Source organism: Megalops cyprinoides, chromosome 16 (genome assembly GCF_013368585.1).
Source record: "Megalops cyprinoides isolate fMegCyp1 chromosome 16, fMegCyp1.pri, whole genome shotgun sequence".
Taxonomy (NCBI): Eukaryota; Metazoa; Chordata; class Actinopteri; order Elopiformes; family Megalopidae; genus Megalops; species Megalops cyprinoides.
The window spans coordinates 7873251-7898554 of NC_050598.1; the positions used below are offsets into that span (position 1 = coordinate 7873251).

The 25304-nt window shown below is 49.4% G+C and overlaps 1 protein-coding gene across 1 annotated transcript; it reads left to right on the top strand.

Moving 5' to 3' along the window:
* Positions 1-22300, top strand: LOC118790825 (H(+)/Cl(-) exchange transporter 5). Its single transcript, XM_036547900.1, has 13 exons — positions 1-369; positions 1585-1737; positions 9351-9508; positions 10060-10159; positions 10633-10820; positions 11016-11138; positions 11605-11811; positions 12747-12827; positions 13185-13727; positions 15747-15933; positions 16490-16888; positions 17323-17539; positions 19062-22300. Exons 2-13 carry the CDS (start codon positions 1593-1595, stop codon positions 19150-19152), a joined length of 2439 nt encoding a protein of 812 aa, XP_036403793.1. The 5' UTR covers positions 1-369; positions 1585-1592; the 3' UTR covers positions 19153-22300.
* The last annotated feature ends 3004 nt before the right edge of the window (positions 22301-25304 follow it).

The window sequence follows — 25304 nt, forward strand, 5'->3', positions numbered from 1 at the left end:
CCTAAAAGGAAACACTCGGAATTCAGCTTGGAAAACTAGCATAAGAAGTGACTAGTATTTAAGATTTATCGAAGTGCATTTTGTTCGAAGAGATGACATCTGATGTGTAGCAACCTCTCATCCAGCTTGAAGATCGTGAGAAACGCTTTTCTGGAAGGAAAATGACGCATGTTCTCAATGGAAATGCCAACCGGGACAGTTAGCTAGTTGCTAGCTTCTGCTGACCGAAATTTAAAAGCCGTGTCACAAGACATTTCGTTAGCTAGCTAATTACTGCCGTCGTAGCAACTGATAGCTAACGTTAACTATCTAGCTAGCTAAGTTAGCTAGGTCCCACGCTAACTCGTTGGTCATTTACTCTTGGGCAAGGTATGTATAATGGCATATGTTTATTTTTTCCTGAAACGTGTAACGTTAGCTTACGATGGGGTTGTAAATTGTAACGCTAGCTAGCTGGCTACTGTAAAAGGTGATTAACTAGAGAAGTCAGTTCGATGCGTTAGATCGCTGGCTAACTAGACTAGCTAACGTTATCCAGTGTACACATTTTAGCTAGCTAGTTTGCTACTAGCTGAAATAATGTAAAATGGTATTGGCATCAGGCTCCTTAAAGTTCTCGGAAACTTCGCAGTGAATACAGTGAGTTACTAGGAAATAATTACACTGTACTGCTAGCTAGCCAGCTGGATCTGTGTACAAGTGAGAAATTCTGTTGTAAAAGGTGGTAAGTTAGCTAGCTAACCAACCAGCCAAGGTTTATCTAGCTGCTAACGCTACACAGTTAACGTTAGCATTAGAAATTTGACAGTGAGTCTCAGCGCATTCACGCATTGTGTTTGTGTTCACATTCAAGGAACAATAAATACATAACTAACATAGAATTCTTTAAAAATTGGGTAACGTATGGGGTCGTATTGCCAGGCAAGACGGTTGTGCAATATGTTTGTGGTGATAAGCTCATGGTCGGTCTTGTGAAATTTCCCGATGTCGGTCAGTAGGTCGCCTTTTTGAATAGTCTAAAATCAGTTAGGAAGCTGCCTATTTTGTCTTTTAATATCCGTGACACGTTGTGTTTGTGTAAAAATAACGCATATCTCACGTTAGCCAGCTAACGGTAGGTATCTAGTTGACATACAGCCGAGGTTGCAGTTCCAAAACGGTTACCGCATTTGTTACATAGCAAAATAAAGCTTGATAACTAACTGGCAGTATTTGGCAGATAGCTGGTGTTGTCATTTTAGCGCTCACTGCGTGTTATCTTCAGTTAGGCTCTCACTGTCACCCTCACATCATGCAGTTGAAGGGTGTGTACCGGCTCGGTCGTGCTTTGACGCCAGTATTTGTCTATGCCGCCACGTTTGTGAAAATGAATTTTACCGTCACTTTTGTCATAACGAATTGTGCCACACGGGCAGGTGATGACACATCCCCAAAACCTAAAATTGACAGCTTCGCACAGCAACTCCGGAACATCGTACCCGTGTTGTTGCGGGGTGTTGTAACTAATACCGTGAAAAATGACGCGCTGCCAGCTGGCAAAGTCAGAAATTAAAAATGGCAGTGACCACTGCTTTGTGTCTTTAGGAGTCAGAATGGACAATGCGGGGTACTGCAGCGAGAGTTTCAACAGCCTGCAGAGTGGCACCAGTGACGAGGACATGGTGGAGATCGCCGGCGCCACCTTGGATTTCTCCAGTACCGACGACGTGCCACCCCTGGACCGTGACTACTGTTCAGGTACCAGAAAGTCCTCTCTTGATGAACGAATGAGTGATTGGGGCGAGACCTGTGGAAAAATATTCATTAGACTGGACAGTGTCTATAGTAATACCATTTTGTTTTCATTTAGCCAGTAGCGTCTGAATTATCAGAATTTGGTGTTTGGGTTAAGGAACAGTAGTACACTCCTTTGCAGTGATAGAAGCAGATCTCCAGTTGACCCTGTGATGAAACACTCAGTTAAGAGCAAGGCCGATAGCAAGATAGATTGTAATTGACTCTGATGGGCCATGTGACCTGTCTGAGACAGTCATCCAAATGCTTAGAGTATTATGTGACCAAAATGTTTCTATCCATGTTGGAGGAGCACAAAGTGTACTGTAATTGAAACAAACTGATATGATAGTAGCCTACAGTAGTTCTGCGTGCATGTGTGTGTGTGCCTGTCAGCTGTCTTGCGTGGTTTATTTTTCATGGTGTAGCTGGTGAAAAGACTCACCTCTGAGAAACAGAATCCCAGACACAGAGGTTATTTAGGGTTTTGGCGTGACTTTACTTGGGGGTCGAACCCAGTGTAGCTCATGCCCCAGTGGAGGGGATTGTCGCTGTGAGCTGGCGCTGTGAGCGTCAGTGCGCGCGTGTGTGTGTGGAACACCGCGGGGCATTCTGCACAGGTACCCGACGCCTGTGGTGTGAAACGTGAGAGACGACGGATCAATAGGGGAAAATACAAACACAGGAGTTGAACAGACGAGTGTAACTGCCAACACATGTTCTGTTGCTGTGGTAACAACTGGCGCTGACGAGACAGTTGCTCGTCTCGGCTGTTGCGTTCAGCAGCCGGCTGAAGTGGGCCATTTAAGCCGGTGATATACTGCAGTCTCGCATCCGCAAAGGAAAAGCTGCTCGTTCCACCGCCTGGCCACGCCCAGTCCAGGGGCTACTCCCCTGTGACACTAATGAGGTGAAAGTAAACAGCGTTTTTGTGTAAAGTCTAAACTCAGGCAGGCCCACGCCTGCTGCTTATATCAACTTTGCCACTAGTTTTGAAGAGGTATTTGGGGCCGGGGGGGGGGGGGGGGCGGTGTTTGAGGGGCTGGCTGTTCTTCATTTTTCATCAAGTTGGAATATGTCCTTGTAGCTGTTCGGAGGTGTAGACTGCAGTTTTATAGAACTCATAGTACTGGTTTCACACTGAATACATTAGAACAAGAGGAGGCGAGAACATGAGCCTTTATTATTATCGTGTTATAATTATGCTGAAATCCAGGCCATTTCTTCCAGATTCAGAGATTGTAGTGGGTTAGATGCATCTGAATACAAAATGTGAGATCTCTTGCTGTATATGACCAGGTTCGTTGCTCAGGGAGCAGTGCGGAAACCCTTCCCCTCGCGCGCTCATGATCAAGCACGTGCATGGAAGTTATATCAATGCATTCAACCTGTCTGGAAATACAGGTCTGTCCACGTGATTCAGTGTTAAATGTTGGCAGCACAGATGAAGACGCCCTTGTTCTTAATTTGCATGTCATTAAAATGATATGTAACAGGACATGGCGCTGCTGTTAACGCCCGCGCACGGCCGGTCTTAAGCAGGTGGAGGCTGTTTGGTGGCGCGGCAAGGGAGCTGCTGATCATGCATCGCATTTGAATATGACTAGCCGCTGCGCCATTTGGAGTGACACCACTTGAAAGGATTTATAAATCGCACGCTCTGAAGATAGTAGGCGGCATCTTCTCGGCAAATAACGCGGTGGAGTCGGCCACCAGCTTCACAGAGCAGCCGTTGCTCTTCACAGAAGCCTCTTCACAGAGTTTAGGTTACCTTTGATTCCCATTTTTCTTTGTCATTGTTGCCGGTGTTGTGACATTCATAGATATCTGCTTCATTTGCATAGTTGCTTTCATTGGCCAGGTTGCAGATCTAAGTTCTCCTCATGTCGGTTAGTCTTCTGCCTGTGACGGGACCTGGAATATATTTTATAAATTCCCCTAAAAAGGCTGATGGGAGCTAAGAATGACTGTTTCACCCAGACACCTGAGTGTGTGAGATCAAGGTTAATCTAAAGGTGAAACTTAGTGCATTTCATGGAGGTGCTGATGGGATGAGAAATCTAGGCAGTGGTAATAGTTCTCCTCAGCATAGCTTCTCAGTAAGGACTCACTCTGATATGTTACACTGCTGCATAGTTTAGAACAGCATTTGATTATTGAGCTCACCTCTGCTTGGATACCAATGATGTCACACTTTTGACAGAAGCATATTTGACTAGGATGCTCAGTTTAGTCTTCCTGAGGGGGTGGGGCTGCAGAGTTCCCCTTCTGACTGATGTCAGTGGGCAGGTGGGTTAAGGGGTCAGCGATTTCCTTTATGAACTCTTGCATGTCTTTTTCAGTTCCTCCTGTGATGGTTTGCCCACGTCGCTAGCCTTGGTTTTAAATCCTCTTTATACTGTGGTTTACTAAAAAGACTGAAAGACTTGCACTGTGATACAATGGAAAAAATGCATCCATGCATTTATCGTCTCTGAGGTTACTGATCAAAGCGTGATTGAAGAAAAAAAGGAAATAGAAATGCATTTGGCCTCTCGGCCGCTGACACGAAACATCCAAGAATTCTGCTGCCCCGAATCAGACGGCGGGTTCTCAGAAAACGGCCTCCGACAATGATTAACGTGCCGTGGGGCCGCGGCCGGAGCGCCGGAGACTGAGCGTGCTTTCGGCGCACGCCGCGTCCGCCTGCCGGCTGGACTGCAGAGGCTCTGGCAGCATTAGCATTCTGTTGGTGTCGGTTTCTGCAGCGCTCTGATAAACAGGAGGCTCTGAGAGCGGGAGCTGGAGCCGACCCAGCGCTCAGCTGCTATGGGAGGAGAAGCAGGAAGAGCTGCGTGCTCTCGTACGAGTGGGTGGGTGTTTGGCTCGTTGCCCAATAGAAGTGAGCGGATGTGGGTTTCCGAGTGGCTCAGCGGGGTGATGTCTTCGCCCCGTGCAGGTCGAGCAATGTAGCTTAGACCCGGGTTCGAGTCTGAAAGGTGTCGTTCTGTGACAGTGACCCGGAGTCACACAATCGGCATCATTCCCATGGCAGGGTTCTTAGCCCAGAGTGTGCTCACCTTTTCGCTGTGGCACGCTGTGGTGGCTCGTCACACAGATAAAAGTCACCGGGATGATGCACCTATCCTCCAATCAGCATCCGCTTCACTGCAGTGCACTTTGGGACTTGAAGTGTATTGGAGGATTGTATTCGTCTCATTTCTGCACTGCAGAAGCACATAGTGTGTGCAAAGATGCAAGCTTGCAGGCATACAATTGGCAGTTCCAAACTGGTTGAAAAGCAGGGAAAAAAGCATAAAGAAAAGAATGTGGGTGGTCAGAAATCAGACGAGTGGGTGTGTGGTTGTTGAAGTCGCTGGCAGTGTTGTGGCTGTAAACTTAACATAACATAAACACTCAGACATAATGCCTGAGTGAATGTAAGTGAGGCTTCACTGAAGTCTCATAGGGATCCCACACTTTCTATCAAGCACTGAGGGTGTAGGAGACCTCGCATGACCGTCGAGTCCTCTCTCTCTCTCTCGAGCTGTTAGAGTAACGCTGTCTGGAAAAACCAAACTCGTTCAAAGCCTCAGCAGCAGTCGCTAATGAAACCATCACAGCCCGCACTCTGTGAGACTCAGCAGTCCCCTCGGGAGAGATTGGGTTGGCGTAAAAGTAACATCGGCAGGCGTGTGAGGGAAGCACCCATTAGCGCTCCTGAACTGTTAGAGAAGCGATGATAAGGAGGACCTGTCTTAAGGGTTCCAATTCCACCCCCCCCCCCCCCCGCTGCCTCTCTCAGCAGGGCTGCAGCCGATGACATCATTCTCTGCTTCTAAGTGCAGGTATAACAGGAGGGGGGGGGGGGGGGTACTCGACAGCGGCTCAGATCTCAGGCAGAACGAGCACCCCCCCGTTTACCATGCGTATTTTTGGGTTGAGGCTGCGGAGGGTCTTTCCAAATTTCTTATCAGAACGAATCTGCTCCCAGGAGAATAGAGCTGACGATTACAGAGCTCAGGCCACCGAGACCTGTGGGAGCTAGTCAGGAATGAGTGGCAGGAGGAACAGGAAATGGGGCAGGGGGGGGGAGGCTGGAGTCATCTCTCACAGTATTCCCAGAACCCGCCCCCCCCCCCTCACTGTTTTGTGTCGTGTGCACTCTGGTTGTATCAGGGATATGCTGTTTGTATACTCTGTGAATGACCTTTGCATTTCAACAAACCATAATTCCTAGGAGCACAGTTCTGAGCCAACCAGATGTGGACACTACAGTGTGATATCAGTTTTCAGGCAGATAGCTTCACTCATGGGTTTTGGGCTGTGTGTTGGATGACTGTCTGGGGGGTAAGTGTTTCTTACTTCCCTCTCCACTTAGGCTTGTTTAACCACCCTGCGTTTACACTGCAAACGCAAACATCGCTCTCATTCTTTCTCAGTTCTGCTACACACTGTCTCTCAACTTTCATTAACCCCGGCGTTTGTGCTGATATCCCACCCCAAATATCAAGGCCCAAATGTAGCCTGAGCACTTTGTCCTCTGAGTGACAAGTGTAAGTGAAGTATAAGTGTTCTTTCTTTGAACACTGTTTATCAGAGCGTCTAAGCCTGAAAGTCCAGTTTGGGTTCAGTGATTGGGTGAATATTTATGCTGGTATGGAGGCCACGCCTCCTCCCCTCTGAGCCCTCCGTAGCTCAGCAATATTTCGGCTCTCACCTCTGCGAAACCCTGGGCTCTGGTGCAACCTCTTCCCGTCTCTGACTCACACGGTCTTGTGGTGCGAGGAGCGGCGATTTGCGTAGCAGGAACCGTGGCTGAGCGCAGGGGTCGGAAAGGTCAGCCCGGGGTCGCATGACTAACTCCACCGAATCGGCGCTTTCTCAGGCTCTCTCACACACCCCTGAACCCCCCCCATCACCCCCCTTGACGGAGCTAGCCGCGCTTCCTCCCTTTTCGGGTCCGCCGCACGCCATTTGAAGGGGTCTTGTGGGAAGCGGGGATGAGGAGAGACCCTCTGAGGGGTGCGGTTGTTGAGACCGTGGCACTGAGTCCTCTCCCCTTCCCTCTCTCTCAGTTCGTGCATGCTCTCTCTCGCCGGGCCTGTGGGGACGCAGGCAGCAGTGCGGAGCCGCAGAGCTAAGGCCAGGCTGAATAATGAATGAGCCGCGCGCTGCTCCGGCTGGGCTATCCCTGCCTCTTTTCTCTGAAGTAATACGAAGCTAGTTTGCAAAAAAGGGCCCGCTTCCACGCTTTAGCAAGTGTCGGGGCTGAAATAGGATCTCTCATTTTGCCATTCGCTCGGCCTTCCGCCCTCATCCAGATCAGCTTGCCTTCAGCCCGCCTCCATTTACACCTTAAAAAGCTTTGCTGCGGCACGCGAGGTCGTGGTCCGCCACTCGTGGGCTGGGCCGGCCGGAGAAGCCCACAGCGTTCTGTCTCTGCTCTCATACAGTCACACCTCTACTCACTCGCCTTTTAATGGTGGCAGTGTAGCATAGTGGTAATGAGCAGGGCTTGTAACCAAAAGATTGCCGGTTCGATTCGCGCTGGGGCACTGCTGCTGAATCCTTGGGCAAGGTACTTAACCCACAATTGCCTCAGTAAATATCCAGCTGTGTAAATGGGTAACATTGTAAAAATTGTAACCTATATAAGTTGCTCTGCATAATAGTGTGTGCTAAATGGCAATAATGTAATGTACCTGCGCATCAACACAGGCTCCAGTGAACGCTAAGTGCTGGACTCCAGCCATCGGGCCTTCGGGCTCCGGCGAGGCCAGGCGATAAAACCTCGGCGTTACTGAGCTATAAACCCGTGCTGGGCGCACAGAGCGCCCCGAGCCCCGCGGCGGTAATAACGGGTCGCCGGGCCCGGCAGTGTTCGCCTGAGCTGCACTTGTTCAGCGTTTAAATGTTTAATGAACAACCCCGCGGTGGTTCTGGGGACAGCAATGTGGAGTGTTTTCCTGCATGCGAGTGCAGGGGTTGAGGTTGAAGTCCCAGCTGCGTCTCACGTGCTGCTTCACCTCAGTCGCCCCAGTTCAGCTAAAGTGTCCTGTTGTAAATGTGTAAATATGTGAGCGTTTAAGTGACATAAAATTCTTTCTTGATAACAAAGGTATATTGCCTCCCATAAAGGAGCCTATTGAGAAGAACAACAAAAATGCATTTAGTCACATTTTTAATAGCAGGCTCTGCTCAGTCTGATGTTTTAAATGCTCTGAGTGTTGAAGAGCAACAGCGCAGTGTAATGGTACAATAGCAGTGTGTTTTCTGTGATCTTTTCCTGTGCTGTGCAGCAACGCATTCTGCTTCCTCTGAGGGTATTTCATATTTCACCTTGTGCATTGTTCTAAACGGATCGGCGTGGCAACCCCCGAGTTCTCTGCAGTAAAACCAGTCCGACCTGTCAAGCTGTGGTGGCTGGAATTCTTTTACAAGTGGTACCGCCGGTATCTTTCTTTACATACACTGGCATCTGTTCCTCATAGCCTCAGAAACATTTTAAATCGCTGATGACTTCTGTAGGCCTCGGAGGTCTGTTCAGGCACACAGTCTCCTACTTTGCCAGAGACCCAGTTAAAGAAGCACTTGCTTAAAATAACATTGTGCAATGACTAAAACTTAATGTGTCTCTGCGTCAGTTAAAGATACTGAAATAAGATTGTGAAGGTCCTAAGCTGTAGTGTGTCTCTGCGTTGCTATTTTCGTTAAAGTGGGGCGCATTAAACGTTTTGGCTGTTTTATAGGATTGTCCCTTTTCTTTTCATGGGCTAATTTGAAGGCCACTCTGTCCATATCAGGTTTGTCTGACAGTCTTCATCTGAGCCTGCAGGAGGCTGTGTGGGGGGTGCGTGCACGTCACTGAGTTCGCCATGTCCTGTTACCTTGTTTCCGGGGTCAGCCTGCCCCTTTTCCACTTTAATGCCCACAGGCCTTAGTTAGCGCAGCGCATTTAAATTGAGCCCCTCCCCAGTGAAGAAGCATCGATGAATCAGGAGAGAGCATAAAGCGATTATCATCAGGGGGGTTTTATGGAGGTGCTGCCTGCTGTCTCCGTGAATTCGATGAAGTAATTCAAGTCACGAGGGAATTGTTTTCTGTGCAAAGAGCAGGCATAAGCAGCTATCAGCAGCAGCAGCATCAAAGTCCCTTCTTGGAATATCCTGTTATGTCATTTCCTTTCTTGTTCAACATGTATTTTGACTAGGAGGACACTATTAGTCTGGTTCCCAGCCTCTGTGTTTCTTGTTCAACACTGTAAGTGCCCCGCAGTTGTTTTGTTTTGTCTCCTGACACAGCATTGTTGTCAGGCTTCACCAGTCCTCGTGTACAATTCGTGTTGTTTTCCTTTTTATTGTTCCCTATTACAGCGAGACCCTGAATAAACAGAATTGAGAAAATAAATTATTAAATAAGTGGCATTGTTTTGAATGTGTTGAATACATCGGTATTTTACAGAAATGGAATGGGTTATTGTCATATTTTTTTTTTGTTCGTGCTTACTTATTGTCAGTTAACAATGACGCACTGAGAAAGACAGTGTTTTGGCACCGAGCATATGACCTTATTCCACGCGCCTGTTCCCCCCTCAGGCTACAACGCCCACGGCGGTGGGGCGCAGGTCCTGAACGGCGGGACCAAGCTGATGGACCTGCTGGATGAGCCGGTCCCCGGGGTGGGCACCTACGAGGACTTCAACACCATCGACTGGGTGCGGGAGAAGTCCAAGGACCGTGACCGGCACAGAGAGGTGCGCTGACCACTCCCCCCCTCAAACACAGTCACCAGGAGACCGAATTCAGCCATTACACGCAGTTTATGCGTGTTTAAGCGGGCTGGCAGTACCTAGTGGGTCTTAACTGCAAGATCCTATCCTTAACTCAGCTTAATTTATAGAGCAACAAGCCACTCCAATACGCACCGCTTGTAAATATCATTTACTTCAATTGTTCGGACTGAAAAGTAGCCTGGTGGTCTGCCGCCTGTGCTAATTACAGCTTGAAATTTAAATGAAAGTTTCAGAAGAAATAGTTTGATTACATGGAAGTGGGCGTCCATCAAGATGATTGATAAATATTGGTTCATGCAAGCGGCTGCTTTGCCTGAGTTTATTGTTATAGAATAATCTGGGGCGCTATCTGAGGTGTGTTTAAAGCAACAGTGCTTCTCCTGCATGGTAGATGGTTTGTGAAAGTGATGACCTGGGCGGGGGCAAGCAGGACCTTTTGTGTCTTGTTTTTCCGTATTGTCCTCTTGTCACTGTCTGTGTCTCATCGCTGTCTCGTCTGTGTCGGTCCGCAGATTGCCAGTAAGAGCAAGGAGTCGACGTGGGCCTTGCTGCACAGCGTCAGCGATGCCTTCTCCGGCTGGCTGCTCATGCTCCTCATTGGCCTGATGGCCGGTCAGTAAGCAGGGCCCCGCCTACTTTTGCTGTCAGTCATGTCACGGTCTGGGAAAAATCCCGCAAATCTCACAAACCCGCATCCCTGCTTTTCCTTAATCTCATATTGAATTCATAGGAGACTTGGCATCATCATTTGCTTTGATTCCACAAACTGACCAGTGGATGTTAATCATTGGATTAGCCACGCTCTTGGGATTCAGTGAGCCCAACACCGCCAAAACCATGATTTTCCATAAATCAGATGCATGCGGTTTATACAGTTTTCCATAATATACATAATTTACAAAGTCAGCGTATTCTTCCCCTTTAATTTATCGGTCAATTATTAAGGTTAAATATGAGGTTAATCTGAGAAATGTTGGAAATTCTGCCCCCTGTATGATCCCTGCAGAAAGTTTATGGGTCACAGGAGCAGCTCAGAGTGACTGAAGGGCAGAGTATTTAACGACAGCTTTGGAACTGTCCTGCAGGGGCCCTGGCTGGAGGGATTGATATCTCTGCCCACTGGATGACAGACCTGAAGGAGGGGGTGTGTCTGAACGGGTTCTGGTTCAATCACGAGCACTGCTGCTGGAACTCCAACGAGACCACCTTCCAGGAGCGGGACAAGTGTCCGCAGTGGAAGAGCTGGGCCGAGCTCATCATCGGAACCGGGGAGGTGGGCCAGCCTTTCCGCCGCTGACATCATTCATATGCCTCATCCGTAAACCTGACCACAGCCTCCCATTGCTCTGGCTGTGTCATGCTGGGGAAATCTGCACCAAGTGCACAAAAGCCCTCTGCTGGTGAAATGCGAATATTGCAGTTGCAGTGTTGCTCTGCCAGCTGATGTATTTCTGAATGTGTCCTGCAGGGGGCGTTTGCATACATCGTAAATTACCTGATGTACGTGTGCTGGGCGCTGCTCTTCTCCTTCCTGGCGGTGTCCCTGGTCAGGGCCTTCGCTCCCTATGCCTGCGGCTCTGGAATCCCTGAGGTAGGGAGGCGCACCTCTCACCCCTGCCTGTTAGGATTAGCGCTTCCTTTTGCCTGTCTGCCTGTTGAATCTTGGAATCTTTGTCTGTCGAGGTCTGCTGTGATGTGCAGACAGATAAATGATCACTATAGGAAATGAGCGCTTATTTAGATAAATGGCGATCCTTAATTTCCTGTTAAGTAACTGTTACTGTGATTTTTGGCTTTGCACGTTCTGCCTCTGAAACCACCATCATTATGGAATTACAGCCAAGCCTCTGTCTAATGCTAAGCAGAAATAATGGCAAAGTCTATGCGATTATAAAGGCTTTTTAATAACACTTTTAATGAAAGACATTTGTTCACGTAGGAGGAGAATGTTTTTTTGGGTTTCTGCAATAGCGCTGTGTTGTAGAGACTTGTTCACATCACATGTGGTGGTAAACTTGGTTGGAACCCCCCCCCCCTCGGATCTTTCCTCTCCCCAGATAAAGACCATCCTGAGCGGCTTCATCATCCGCGGGTACCTGGGCAAGTGGACCCTGATGATAAAGACCATCACGCTGGTGCTGGCGGTGTCGTCCGGCCTCAGCCTGGGCAAGGAGGGCCCGCTGGTGCACGTGGCCTGCTGCTGCGGCAACATCCTGTGCCACCTCTTCACCAAGTACCGCAAGAACGAGGCCAAGAGGAGAGAGGTGGGGCAAGGGGGAGGAGTGCGGGCGGGGTGGGGGAGGGGCTGTGTGAGGCAGGGGCGGAGTCAGAGTCCACTGTGGGGCATCTTTGTGATTCAGGAACTTGGACGAGATTGACATGAATGACTCCTGGGTAGGCCACTGCTGCTGTAGCCACGAGTAATGTACTTAAAATGAATTGCCCCAGTAACTGCCTAACAGTATGAATGGATATTACTAAAGGCACCGTCTTGCAAAAAGTCACACCTGGTTGATTGCAGGAAAATGGGTGTGAGTGTGGATGTGACTGCATGTGGTTTGAAGAGAGTAACACTGGAACATTGCAGTGGCCAGTACAGATCCCTGAATTCAACCCAAAAGAACATCTTTGGGTTGAATTAGAACACAGAATTAAGGCAAGGCCATGACATCCCTCTTCAATAGTGAATCTTACTAATGCTTTGCAGGAGGAGTGGAGCACAATACCACCAGCTTTCTGCCAGAAATTAGTAGACACTCTTCCACAATGCATTGAGGGAGTCCTTAAGGCCAAAGGCAGGCCAAAAATCTATTAATTTCTTGGAGAAAAGACATGTTTTATTCATAGCCACCCATTTCCCATGCCTTTTGGTAGGAGAGGGTACAAACTAAATCACCACAGATGTTGTTGTTTCCGAAGTAAATAAATGTGGCTGTGTACTGTTTGTGCTATTGTTCATATTACCTCATTGAACTGCAGTTTTGTACCTTTTCCCCTGTAAGCCTTTCTGGATAAGATTCATCATAAATGTAAATAAGTACTCTTATGTTGTGTGAATGCTGAGAGGTTAGGGTCTTACTGAGGAGGATATTGTGAATGCTTAGGTTATGTCTTGCTGAGTTGTTTGGTTGTTTTGGGATTGGCAACGTATGTCAGCTGAGCTGACTGGCATCTCTCTGTCCCTGCCTCCCTGTCCCAGGTCCTTTCTGCTGCAGCAGCAGTCGGGGTGTCCGTGGCATTTGGGGCCCCTATAGGGGGCGTGCTGTTCAGTCTGGAGGAGGTGAGTCGGCACCCTTTTTCTCAGCCATTCTGGGAGATGTAAAGAGTGTGATCCTGGAAGGAAGCTTCATTACTGTTTCTTAAGGTCATTGCTAATTAATTTGGTCGCTCAGGGGAGCAGATGTGATCACATACCTCCACGTAATCTATGAGCAAAACTGTCAGAGATCGCCTAATTAACAGAGTGAGGAGAGTCTGTCAGAGCCTGATAAGCCCAGGCATTAAGATGTGTTTGTTTATCTGATCCGGGACAGGCGTAAATCCCAGTCTCTGGAAACGAGGCTCAGGAATAAATCCGATGTTTGACTAAGGCTTAGATTCGCAGACAGCGGAAACTGTTAAACCCCCCGTCCCGCAGGTGAGCTACTACTTCCCGCTGAAGACGCTGTGGCGGTCCTTCTTCGCCGCCCTGGTGGCCGCCTTCACCCTGCGCTCCATCAACCCGTTCGGTAACAGCCGGCTGGTGCTGTTCTACGTGGAGTTCCACAGCCCCTGGCACCTGCTGGAGCTGGTGCCCTTCATCCTGCTGGGCATCTTCGGGGGCCTGTGGGGCGCCCTCTTCATCCGCGCCAACATCGCCTGGTGCCGGCGGCGCAAGACCACGCGGCTGGGCCACTACCCGGTGCTGGAGGTGCTGGTGGTGACGGCGGCCACCGCCCTGCTGGCCTTCCCCAACGACTACACGCGCACCAGCACCAGCGAGCTCATCTCCGAGCTCTTCAACGACTGCGGCCTGCTCGACTCCTCCAAGCTCTGTGACTACATCAACGTCAACGCCAGCAAGAGCAGCAACGAGCTGCCCGACCGCCCGGCGGGGAGCAACGTCTACACCGCCATGTGGCAGCTGTCCCTCGCCCTTGTCTTCAAGATGCTCGTCACTGTGGTCACCTTCGGCATGAAGGTACTCTCTCCCCCCACCCCCGCTAACTCTGCCTCTGTGCTTTTTTGTTAGTGGGGTGTAGTAGCAGGATCCCAGTGATGCCATTGGTTAAATTGAATGGCCCATCCAGGCCAGGAAGTACCTGCTTAATTGGTCACTGTTAAAATGACCTCTGAATGTTTTTTAAATACTGTAGCCTGAAAGTTAAGTAAAAAAAAAAAAAAAATTGGCCAAATAATAGGTTTTTCGGACATTGTGATTGACCGTTCATGCCAGTTTCGAGCATTTTGGAGCAAGTTCATAGCTTTGAGGTTCTGCTGTATCACTTTGTGTCCACCCTACTGTGTTAATATTGCACTCACACTATTAACTGTTATACTATATTAATATTCACTCTGGTTTAATCTGCTCTCTGCCCCCCCCCCCCCCGTTTCCTTCCTCTCTGCTCTCTTCTCCTCCTCTTTCTCTATATTCCTCTTTTTTATTTTTTATTTTGTAATTACTTTTTGTATTAAAATCTCCCTCCTTTGTTGTCTGATTTCCTTCCTTTCTCCATCTCTCTCTCTCTCTCCCTCTTTTCTCTCTCTCTGCTCTCTCTCTCTGCTCTCTCTGCTCTCTCTCTCTCTCTGCTCTCTCTGCTCTCTGCTCTCTCTCCCTCTGCTCTCTCTCTGCTCTCTCGCTCTCTCTCTCTGCTCTCTCTCTGCTCTCTCTCTCTGCTCTCTCTCCCTCTGCTCTCTCTCTGCTCTCTCTCTCTCTCTGCTCTCTCTGCTCTCTGCTCTCTCTCCCTCTGCTCTCTCTCTGCTCTCTCGCTCTCTCTCTCTGCTCTCTCTCTGCTCTCTCTCTCTGCTCTCTCTCCCTCTGCTCTCTCTCTGCTCTCTCGCTCTCTCTCTCTGCTCTCTCTCTGCTCTCTCTCTGCTCTCTCTCTCTCTGCTCTCTCTGCTCTCTCTCTGCTCTCTCTCTGCTCTCTCTCTGCTCTCTCTCTGCTCTCTCGCTCTCTCTCTCTCTGCTCTCTCTCTGCTCTCTCTCTGCTCTCTGCTCTCTCTCCCTCTGCTCTCTCTCTGCTCTCTCTGCTCTCTCTCTCCCTCTGCTCTCTCGCTCTCTCTCTCTGCTCTCTCTCTCCCTCTGCTCTCTCGCTCTCTCTCTCTGCTCTCTCTCTCCCTCTGCTCTCTCTCTCCCTCTGCTCTCTCTCTGCTCTCTCTCTCTCTCCCTCTCTGCTCTCTCTCTCTCTGCTCTCTCTCTGCTCTCTCTCTCTCTCTCTGCTCTCTCTCTCCCTCTCTGCTCTCTCTCTCTCTGCTCTCTCTCTGCTCTCTCTCTGCTCTCTGCTCTCTCTCTCCCTCTGCTCTCTCGCTCTCTCTCTCTGCTCTCTCTCTCCCTCTGCTCTCTCTCTGCTCTCTCTCTCTCCCTCTGCTCTCTCTCCCTCTGCTCTCTCTCCCTCTGCTCTCTCTCTGCTCTCTCTGCTCTCTCTCTCCCTCTGCTCTCTCTCTGCTCTCTCTGCTCTCTCTCTCCCTCTGCTCTCTCTCTGCTCTCTCTCTCTCTGCTCTCTCTCTGCTCTCTCTGCTCTCTCTCTCCCTCTGCTCTCTCGCTCTCTCTCTCTGCTCTCTCTCTCCCTCTGCTCTCTCTCTCTCCCTCTCTGCTCTCTCTCTCCCTCTGCTCTCTCTCTGCTCTCTCTCTGCTCTCTCTCTCTCCCTCTGCTCTCTCTCTCCCTCTGCTCTCTCTCTCTCTGCTCTCTCTCTGCTCTCTCTGCTCTCTCTCTCTCCCTCTGCTCTCTCTCTGCTCTCTCTGCTCTCTCTCTCCCTCTGCTCTCTCTCTGCTCTCTCTCTCTCTGCTCTCTCTCTGCTCTCTCTGCTCTCTCTCTCCCTCTGCTCTCTCGCTCTCTCTCTCTGCTCTCTCTCTCCCTCTGCTCTCTCTCTCTCCCTCTCTGCTCTCTCTCTCCCTCTGCTCTCTCTCTGCTCTCTCTCTGCTCTCTCTCTCTCCCTCTGCTCTCTCTCTCCCTCTGCCCCTCTCTCTCTCTCTCCCTCTGTTCTGTCTGCTCTCCCGCAGGTTCCCTCTGGCCTCTTCATCCCCAGCATGGCGGTGGGGGCGATAGCAGGCAGGCTGCTGGGGGTGGGTATGGAGCAGCTGGCGTATTACCACCACGATTGGGTGATCTTTAAAGGCTGGTGCTCCCCTGGAGCCGACTGCATCACCCCGGGGCTTTATGCCATGGTGGGAGCCGCGGCCTGTCTAGGTAAAGCCCCCCCGTGTCCTCCTACACACGAAACTCATACTTCACGCCAATCACTGACAGCTGAAAACTTTTAAAAATTTGTCCTACCTGTGTAATCCTTTCCTCTTCAGAAACAGACTCCATATTGTTCAATTTGGTGGATACTAACCCCACTGAAGCCCTGTATGAAGTCAATTTAAACTCTTCATGGGGGAATTGAATTCCAGTGTGTAGTCATGCTTCTCTTTTTAAAATTTCATATGTCACTCATTTGCATAGTAGTTGTAGCGATATTTGAGACCAAGACAGCAGTTAAGTGTCTTGTTCTGTGGTATTTGAGCAGTTCGGCTCGATTTCAGCCCTGCAGCTCTCTTGTTGAGCCTAGCAAAGCACTGTCACACTGCGGCCCAGAGGGAGCAACACTCTGGTTTAGTTTGGCAAATCGATGTGTCACAGTACAGCTCAGAAAAAGCAGTTTGACTTTTTCAGTACCTGTGGGCTACAGTGAACAGAAAACTAGAACCTTCCTTCATCTCACTCCGTCCCCCTCGTGTCGGGGTCCCCTTGCGTCTTGCAGGCGGGGTGACGCGGATGACTGTGTCGCTGGTGGTCATCATGTTCGAGCTGACGGGCGGGCTGGAGTACATCGTGCCGCTGATGGCGGCGGCCATGACCAGCAAGTGGGTGGCGGACGCGCTGGGGCGAGAGGGCATCTACGAGGCGCACATCCGCCTCAACGGCTACCCCTTCCTGGAGGCCAAGGAGGAGTTCAGCCACAAGACGCTGGCCATGGACGTGATGCGGCCGCGCCGCAGCGACCCGCCGCTCTCCGTGCTCACGCAGGACAGCATGACCGTGGAGGACGTGGAGGCGCTCATCGCCGACACCTCCTACAGCGGCTTCCCCGTCGTCGTCTCCCACGAGTCCCAGCGCCTGGTGGGCTTCGTGCTCCGCCGCGACCTCATTATCTCCATCGGTGAGCGCTCACGCGTGAGCCTGTGTGTGTGTGTGTGTGTGTGCGTGTGTGTGTGTGTGTGTGTGTGTGTGTGTGTGTCTGTCTGTCTGTCTCTCTGTCTAATGGTGTGTGTGTGCATGTGTGTGTGTGTGTGTGTGTGTGTGTGTGTGTGTGTGTGTGTGTGTGTGTGTGTGTGTGTGTTTGCCTGTCAGTGTGTCATTGCATGTTATGATTTGCCTGGCAGAGCGATAATATGTTTGTATATTCGTACATGTGTGCCACACATGCTCCTTGTTTGTGTGTCACTTTAAGAAAGAACAGGCACAGAATGTTTCTAAGAACAGTATTGTGTGTGTGTGTGTGTGTGTGTGTGTGTGCGTGCGTGCGTGCGTGCACACACGTTGCCTTTTTGAGAAGTGTGAGGTAATGTGATAATCAATCCCACACCCCTCCAGAGAACGCCCGGATGCGCCAGGACGGCATCGTGAGCACCTCGCGCATCTTCTTCACCGAGTACACGCCCCCCCAGCCTCCCAGCAGCCCCGCCCCCCTCAAGCTGCGCACCATCATGGACCTCAGCCCCTTCACCGTCACCGACCACACTGCCATGGAGATCGTGGTGGACATCTTCCGCAAGCTGGGGCTCCGCCAGTGCCTGGTCACTCACAACGGGTGAGTTGGGGGGGCCATGACGATGCAAAAGGCAGGGTGGGGGGAGTGGGGGTCAAAGTAGGTGATAGTGGATGGTACAATAACAGAGCGAGAGAAAACCGCCAGGACAGAGAAGCAACACACTGCAAGAAAAAAGAGAAAAGCTGGATGATTTTGCAATGATGCAATGAATGGCTTCAGATAGGGATGTAGGCTATATGAATGATTGTTTTATTGATCCACATGGATAAGTGTTGATTTGTTTTATTGATTGATTTACTACGAAAGGGTACTTTGGGGAATGTGATGCCTGTTGCTTTCAGATAGCTTTTTGTCCTCCGCTTCATTTCTGGTTGTTTTTCTTTCCTCGTGAAGACCGCGGTCTCGCTCAGCGCAAAACATATGTGCTCCGAATATGAAAGCCATTTCCAAATCTGCGTCGTATTATTTTTGCATTTTATGGTCTTTGAAGGATAATTGTGAGAGTCATGCTGCTCGCTGGCTTGCTGGGATTTCGCTAGTTACGTGTGCCATAATTCCTCTGCAAATGAGAGATTGGTCATAAGCGGATGCAGTGTTCTCCTCAATGAGACAAGCACTCTCTAGTAATACCAGTAATCACACAGCCTGTCTGTCACAGGTTGTTTGAAAGGGTAGATATGATAATACCAAAAAACTTTTCTGAGAATAAATACTCTCCTTATTTCACAGAGCTGGAGAACTTATGTAACGTATTAAGAGAAATGTTAGGTTAGGATTTGTCCCACCCAGCCCCCATTGGCAGAGAGGCGGAGAGGGGGATTGTGGGAAGAGAGGCGCTTCGCACGATGCGCGTGAGTGATAATGGGAGAGTCGACAAATAAGCGGCCCTCGTCTCGGCAGTGCGGAGATTGGCAGTGATTAATTCCTCTATGCTCCACTCAAATGTTCCTCAGAGAGCGGAGGCATTCGGTCACCCCATTTTCTGCCTGCGAGAGGATCTTTTTCTGTTTGTGTAACACCGAGCTCCCTCTCCCGATGCAAGGTTTTTCCACTCTTTCTCCCGTAGAAAAACAAACCTTGCGTTCGAGACAAATGGGAGTCTCGTATGTTTGCTCAGTCTCACGAGTTAATGTTGCTGCACATTTCTGTGTCAACAGGAGTAGCCTTTCGATGAGTGAATAAGACTGAGATGTTTTTTTTTTTTTTGAGCAGTAAGGGTACATGTATACCCGACCCCAAACCCTCCCTCCCACTCCACACACACTAGCCTTAAGCCCTAATCAACTCCTGATGTTGTGAGGAGTTACGTGGGACCGATCTCTAATGCCTGCTCCCTTGAGTCAGTTCTGCCTTCACTGCCAGGCCCTCACAGTGTGCACTGACCTGGGATCAGGGCTGTGAGCCAGAGAGGACCCTCGCGTACACATTCAGCATAGCGTGCGAGTCGTTGCGCGGCGCTGGACCGTATAGCTGGCTTGTTTGCTCAGCCTGTCTGTCCGAATGAAGCGAGCGCCTGCCGCTAACGCACCTGTCCTTCTCTTCCTGTCCCTCCTCTCCGCAGGCGTCTCCTGGGGATCATCACCAAAAAGGACATACTGAAGCACATGGCTCAGATGGCCAACCGCGACCCCGACTCCATCCTGTTTAACTGATACTCCCGCTCAGGGCGTCCTGCTGCCCAGCCGGCCTCACTGAAACCCCCCTTGGGTAGATATTTCTTTCACCTTCAGACCAGCCAACTGAATTGCACTATTTTCATTTTTTGGGACGGGGATGGGGTAGGGTGGGGGGTTTTTGGAGATGGTTATGTACAGCACTATCACTGAGAAGAAGAGAGGTACCCCAGGCAACCCAATCTGAAGAGCTGGGGAGGGGGGGGAGATGAGATGGGAGGACACGCAGTCGGCTTTTCTGGGTTCACCTGAAGCAAGCGCCGGGGGGGCGGATCGAAGGAGAGGCGAACGAGAACTTCCCAAAACGCATCGTCCCCCCTCCCCCACCGCGAGAGCTGTGAAAATGAGTGCGTGCGCCGACAGATCTCCTCCTCCGCCGCTGCTCGACGTGCCGCAAACTCTTCAGGGATTTCTGAGCCTGGCGATCCGCTGCGGTCTGCGAGCCTAGCCTTGCAGCGAGCTGGCCTGCCACCTCCAAACACTGCACTCCAGAGGCAGCAGACTGTCTCCACTGGCTACCATCAGGAGCAGGCTTGTCCCAGCTTAACGAAGGCACCCGAAGGCTGCAGTGATAGACAATCATGAACTGTACCAATAAACCACCGACGCGTTCCCGAGACTAATTCCCATTGTGATGATGCAAATCAACTAGTGGCCAATTGTGCGTGATTGGGCATGATTTAATGATGACGGAAAAAAAGGATCACTGTTCAAAATCCAACTCTCTCTTTCAATTTTAGGCAATTTTAGCGAAAGCCGACCAAATCTGACACCGCTGTGGGGTTTCAAAATGTCCGTTTCAGGAATACCTTGGAAAGTGCAGTTGCTGCGATCACACTCGCGGGAGGCGTGTGGAACTCTCATGTGCTGCGCAAAGGATCATTTCCCAGCATCAAGCTCGAGCAACAATCACCCAGTCAACTGGTCAACTGGTTTTTGATGAGGAAACGCAGAGAAGTTTTTCATAAATATACAGTTTTACAGGACTGTATCTAGTTAGCTGTTTTACAGGTGTATCTGGACGGTGTTCATTGCCTTGCTCAGCACGCGTCCACACTGCACCCCTGTTTCTTGAAGTCCACTAAGCTTGGATGTATTTCATCTGAAGTTACTGATACAGTATATTGTTTATTATGCCCGTTTGCGCTTGATATTGCTTTCAGATTGATTTAGGAAAAATAGCAGAATCATGCGACTCAAGGCAGAATGTTTCCTAGCTGTCCTCAAATGAACGTATTAAACATGTGAAAATGGAAACGCATTGAATATGCAAGCAGCTCAGAACATTTCAGGTTAAAAGCATAGCTGCGGTTGGAGTGCTGGGCAGATGGAGTCCTGCTGGGCTCTAAGTGTTTCTGCCCGCCCTCCGCCGGTCTTATACGTGGATTGAAAAATCCAGTCGGATGAAGTAGGTTTTACTAGTCTTAATAATCTACAGGTGGAGCCTGGTTGATAATGGTGCATGACTACATTGAAGTGGCTCTTCGTTTCAGTGAAGGACTGAAGATCTTTGTGCTCTTGGCTGGAGCTCCACGCTGCACTTGGCTTCCCTAAAAAGCCTCACCTCTTTGTTTCACTCCTGTAGGTCCGTTTAGTACCATCCGCTGCCAGGCTTCAGCTGCAGCCAACAAGCTGTCATTCTCCCCTCTGGCCACAGGGCACCACTGTTGCACATCTGTTAGTTTTGTCAAAGATGGTACAGTCTTCAAGATACGCCACTCCCCCCTGAGTAATGGGCTTAGCTCTATGCTCTATGAGGGTAAATTGTGTCTTGAGACACAAGGAGTGAACGGATGTTGTTCAGAAACAGTATATGAAAGGTAAAAGCACTAAATCGCATTACTTTTTAGTGAGTGAGTGGTTAGGCACAAATTACTGACCTCTATCATTGTACAATTTAGTGAAAAAGGGATTTATTCACACCAAGATCTTTTCAATTTTTTTCGTGCCACCATCTTTGTCTCGGAGTGCCACTAGTGCTGCCTGGACCAGACGCATGTGGGGAAGACTGAAAAAGTACAATCATGAAAACACTACTTTCATGTTTATTATTGTCTGTCCGTGACTAATTAAGTCAGCTCTCTTTATGCACTATGATCCGAGTCCCAGTCTGACATGATTACAGTAATCACTGTGTCTTTGATCCACCAACCACTCCACCCCCCCCCGTATCCCCAGGCAACCTCTTTGCCTTTCCTTCGCCTACTCTGCAGGGACGGGACAACCTGAACATGAGGTCATGCGCCCGTTCAGAGAGGATGTGCAATAAAAACATTTGGGAGAGGCTCTGTGACTACAGTATCTGGCAGATTCCACTTCTTCCTGTATGCTCCCCCTTGGCGTTTCTAAGAAACACTTAAGCAGAACAGTGCACCGTTTGAATTCTTCAACTGGCCCTCCCCAAGCTCCCCAGGGCTCCGGCTGTCGGGCCGGGATACCTATTGTTTGGCCCGGGTCGCGGGTGGCTGGCGCTGTACCAGCTCGCCGGGCAGCCAGGATGTTTTAGCGCCATTTCCGTATGCTGAACTCCTTACAAGATCAGCTTCCGCTCTTGGAAAGTCAACTTCCTGACGATAATGGGGAAAAAAATGGAAACGACAATAATAGGGGGGAAAAAGAAGGCAGCGTTGTTGATGTAGATTGAGGGGGGGGTCACAGCGTGAGAAAATGTCACCGATGGAAAGGGGAGGTCAGCCTGACACCTACGGACAGCGCACGCTGTCAGAGGGCCTGCCACTGCCACTAGTCCCGACCATCATGATGTGCGATTTCTGCTTTCTTCCTCTGTGTGTCACTGTGTCTGCGAGACAGAAGTGGCAGTTCTTTTGCAAAGCAAAAAGCCCTGAACTCGGGAGTCCTGGAGGAATAGAGCTCACCTGTCACAGGGATAGCTGAACAAGTAATTGCTAGCGATACATTTTCAAAGCACTCCTCAGACATCATGTTCTTGTCTGTTAATATTTTTTTTGGAGGTATTACATGTAACATTGGCCTATAATGGAATGTGTATTTATTTTGTACTTGTATATGAGAAAAAGATCTGCATTTGTGTTTGTGTCATTCCTTATTGTGTACGGATGCAACCACAAAGCATGAATGTGACAGATCAAAGTAATTTATTCCCCAAATCAACTCACCTTTATTATGAATTAAAAAAGTGAAGCTTAGAAAAGGTGTCTTTGGCTCTGTGTGCGTGCATGTGTGTGTGTGTGTGAGTGTGCGTGTGTACATATGCTTCTGCTTTAAATATTGGAGAGCTGGTGTGTGAATGTTGCCGACTTGCATATGACAAACTCAATAACACATGTTGAAAGACTGACATAAACCACTGAAAGGATTCTACTAAAATCAGGTTTGGTCTGACCTGGGGTTATAACGAAAGTCCTCAGTGGCTTGGACTGCTGTCATTGTTTGCACTTGCCATTCCTTTGTTTCGCGTGCAGATCTTTTGCCGATAATCAAACGCTGAAATTTTCCAGAGAGGTTCTTCCGTGGCTACAGGGCCTGTGTGTCAGTCGGGCCGCACGGATGCGATCCTACCGCGTCTGACCCCACTCGGAGCCAGACGCCACAGGGTCAGTGCGACCACGGCTAAATTGGAACCCTCCCGTGGAAAAATGACAGGAAGAGAATATTCCTCAGATGAAGGCCTTGGTCTGGTGGAGCCACCGGCTCCAGACACACCCCGCTTTGGGAGCCTGCTGGCCTGCAGCTCTCAGGAGGAGGGGGGGGAACTGTTGCCCCTGCGTCCACAGATACAGAATAACCTCGCGGCACTGAAAATTCTCTTAATTGGAGCAATTTCTGGCCATAAACATAACTCATGGCGAGGGTGGGAGCTGCGTGTGGGATTCGCAGCCAGCAGAATGGTCAAAGTTTGGCGGACGCCCAGGCCCGAGCTGGCCGGATGCAACTGAGGGGTGTTTGTTCTCAAACTTGATTTAGCGCTCTCATTTGTATATTTGCTCTCCCTTGCCCCACAAAAACAGAGGGGGGAGGGGGAGGGGGTGTGGTACGCTAAAGTGCGGTGGAGAGGGGCGTCTTTGTCCGTCAGAAGGAAGGCCCAAAACGCAATGGCACTTTTGGTCCTATGGAGGGACCAAAAGCGTCATCCCTGTGGTTGGGGCGGATGGTGACGCATTGAAGGACCAGCTGAACCGTCTGCGCAGGCCCCTGTGAGCCATCGGTCAGTCATGAGAGCGTGATTGGAATCAACCAGCCAGCCCGTCTAGACGCTCACCGGTCACCGAGACTATAAACAGACAGTTTATTGTTTCAGAAGAATTTTGAAGAAAAAAAAAAAAACATTGCACTTTGAAGACCTACAGATAGAATACTAAGAAAACAATAGACGTACTGTACATTCTACACAAAAATAACATTCATGCACAGTGTTAAAGATACATTCGGTAATGAAGTTTGTTATAAATATCCAAGGCTTTTGAAGCGACTCTCAGGAAGCCCAGACAATAGTGGTCTTCTGTACTTTCTTTCCTGTGTGTTTCTTTTCTTCTATGACTACAGCCTGGCTTAGTGTCCCGTTTTAAATTTAAGTGAATGGAAAAAGGATTGTGTGACTTCTCTAAGATTATCTTCCTTTAATGTGTTTAACGTAAAACATAGCAAGCTGAAAGTGAGATAGAAAAAGCCCCTAACAATATACCAAATGTATCACACAAAAAAAGCATCCACAATAAGATTTCATTCTATACATTTTTTACAAAAGAATTACAAATAAAAACTAATTTCTGGCAGTTGAACAAGTGTTTCTTTGGAAGCCACAAACCACCCTAAGCATGAGTCCAAAGCCTTGATCCTTACTTAAGAACCAGGCTCAGAAGTCCTCTTGTGTTCAGGACACTCTTAAAACCTCACTGCATTCCGATCACGGTGCCTCACTGACCCGTTCTGTCTGTATAGACTTACAGGATATACTCCAGGAATGGAGGAACAGTATTCCCTTGTGGACTAAGCAGTCAGTCCCAAACTGACACGAGAAAGGGGGGAATTGTGAAGAACTTGGGGAAATGGGGGAATTCCCAAACTGACTGATGACGCTTCGCTTTTTTTTCCGGAGGAGTGAAAAATGAGAGGGTGCAGCACGCCATGTCCGCTCATTCCTTTCATCACATGACAGAAAGACTAAGAATAAGCAGAATGTTCGGAGGGTTACGCAGTATCCTCGAGGGATCATCATCCTTCTGTTATATCCATTATCACTAACACAGACATTATGTTCTAACCCCATGATTAAAAAAAGGGCTTGATGCAGCACTTTACCCACAGTCCCTTATTCACAATTTTGGCAGTACAAGTCCAGCTGAACTTTAATGTCATGGTTTATCTGGTGTGGGGGATTATGGGAAAATTCCTCCTCATCGGATTAATTCAGCTCTACACGGACAAAGGGCTTCAAATGATATTGATCACAATGTTTTTCCTTCACAACGGAAATATATATCGATGTGCATTGGGAGTTTCCTTAGCAGCCCTGAATGTCACAGTACATACATAATATTTACACGTACATTCCACTGGAGAGGAAGAGGAAAAAGAGCAAACAGGAGACGAAGTAAGGAAATTTCCCCAAAAAAACAAGTGTGTCGAGTGGTTAGCTGAAGCACAGCTAGCTTGTCAAAGCGCTGAGAGAGGAAAAAAATGGTTGCTGCAAAGAACAGACGTGCTTTCAAACAAAAGGCACGTTGCCTCGACTTCAGTGTCTGCGGCGTCTTCTTGAGCGGTGACTCGAAGTGTCCTCGGGAGTCGGCCATGTGCGCTAGGAGCACGTTCCCTTTGGCCCAGCCACGCCCGCTTGTCGCCGCACGCATGTGTTTTTCATGCCTTGCGTTGTGTGCTTTGCGTTGTGAGGGAGACGTTTGCGGATTCGTGCGGCGGCGCCGGTTCCAGCTCGGCGTGCCGTCGCGCTGGTCGGACCGGAGCGGAGGCTTATCTCTGCATGGTGAGGATGCCTGCGCGCAGCGCTGTGGCCGGTTGGACCGCATGCCTCTCCGTGCTCCGGGGATCTCTGCCGCATTCCTCTCTCTCTCTCCGTTTTTTTTCCTGCGTTTCCTTGTTGAAGGTCATGCTACATTTTAACTTGGTAAACACTGCCCAAGTACTGTTATTGGTCC

Coding starts and splice junctions, on each gene's coding strand:
- LOC118790825 (XM_036547900.1), top strand. CDS start 1,593: ATGGACAATGCGGGGTACTGCAGCGAGAGTTTCAACAGCCTGCAGAGT. Junction 13,728..15,746: donor TGGTCACCTTCGGCATGAAG/GTACTCTCTCCC, acceptor GCTCTCCCGCAG/GTTCCCTCTGGCCTCTTCAT. Junction 16,889..17,322: donor CGACCTCATTATCTCCATCG/GTGAGCGCTCAC, acceptor ACACCCCTCCAG/AGAACGCCCGGATGCGCCAG.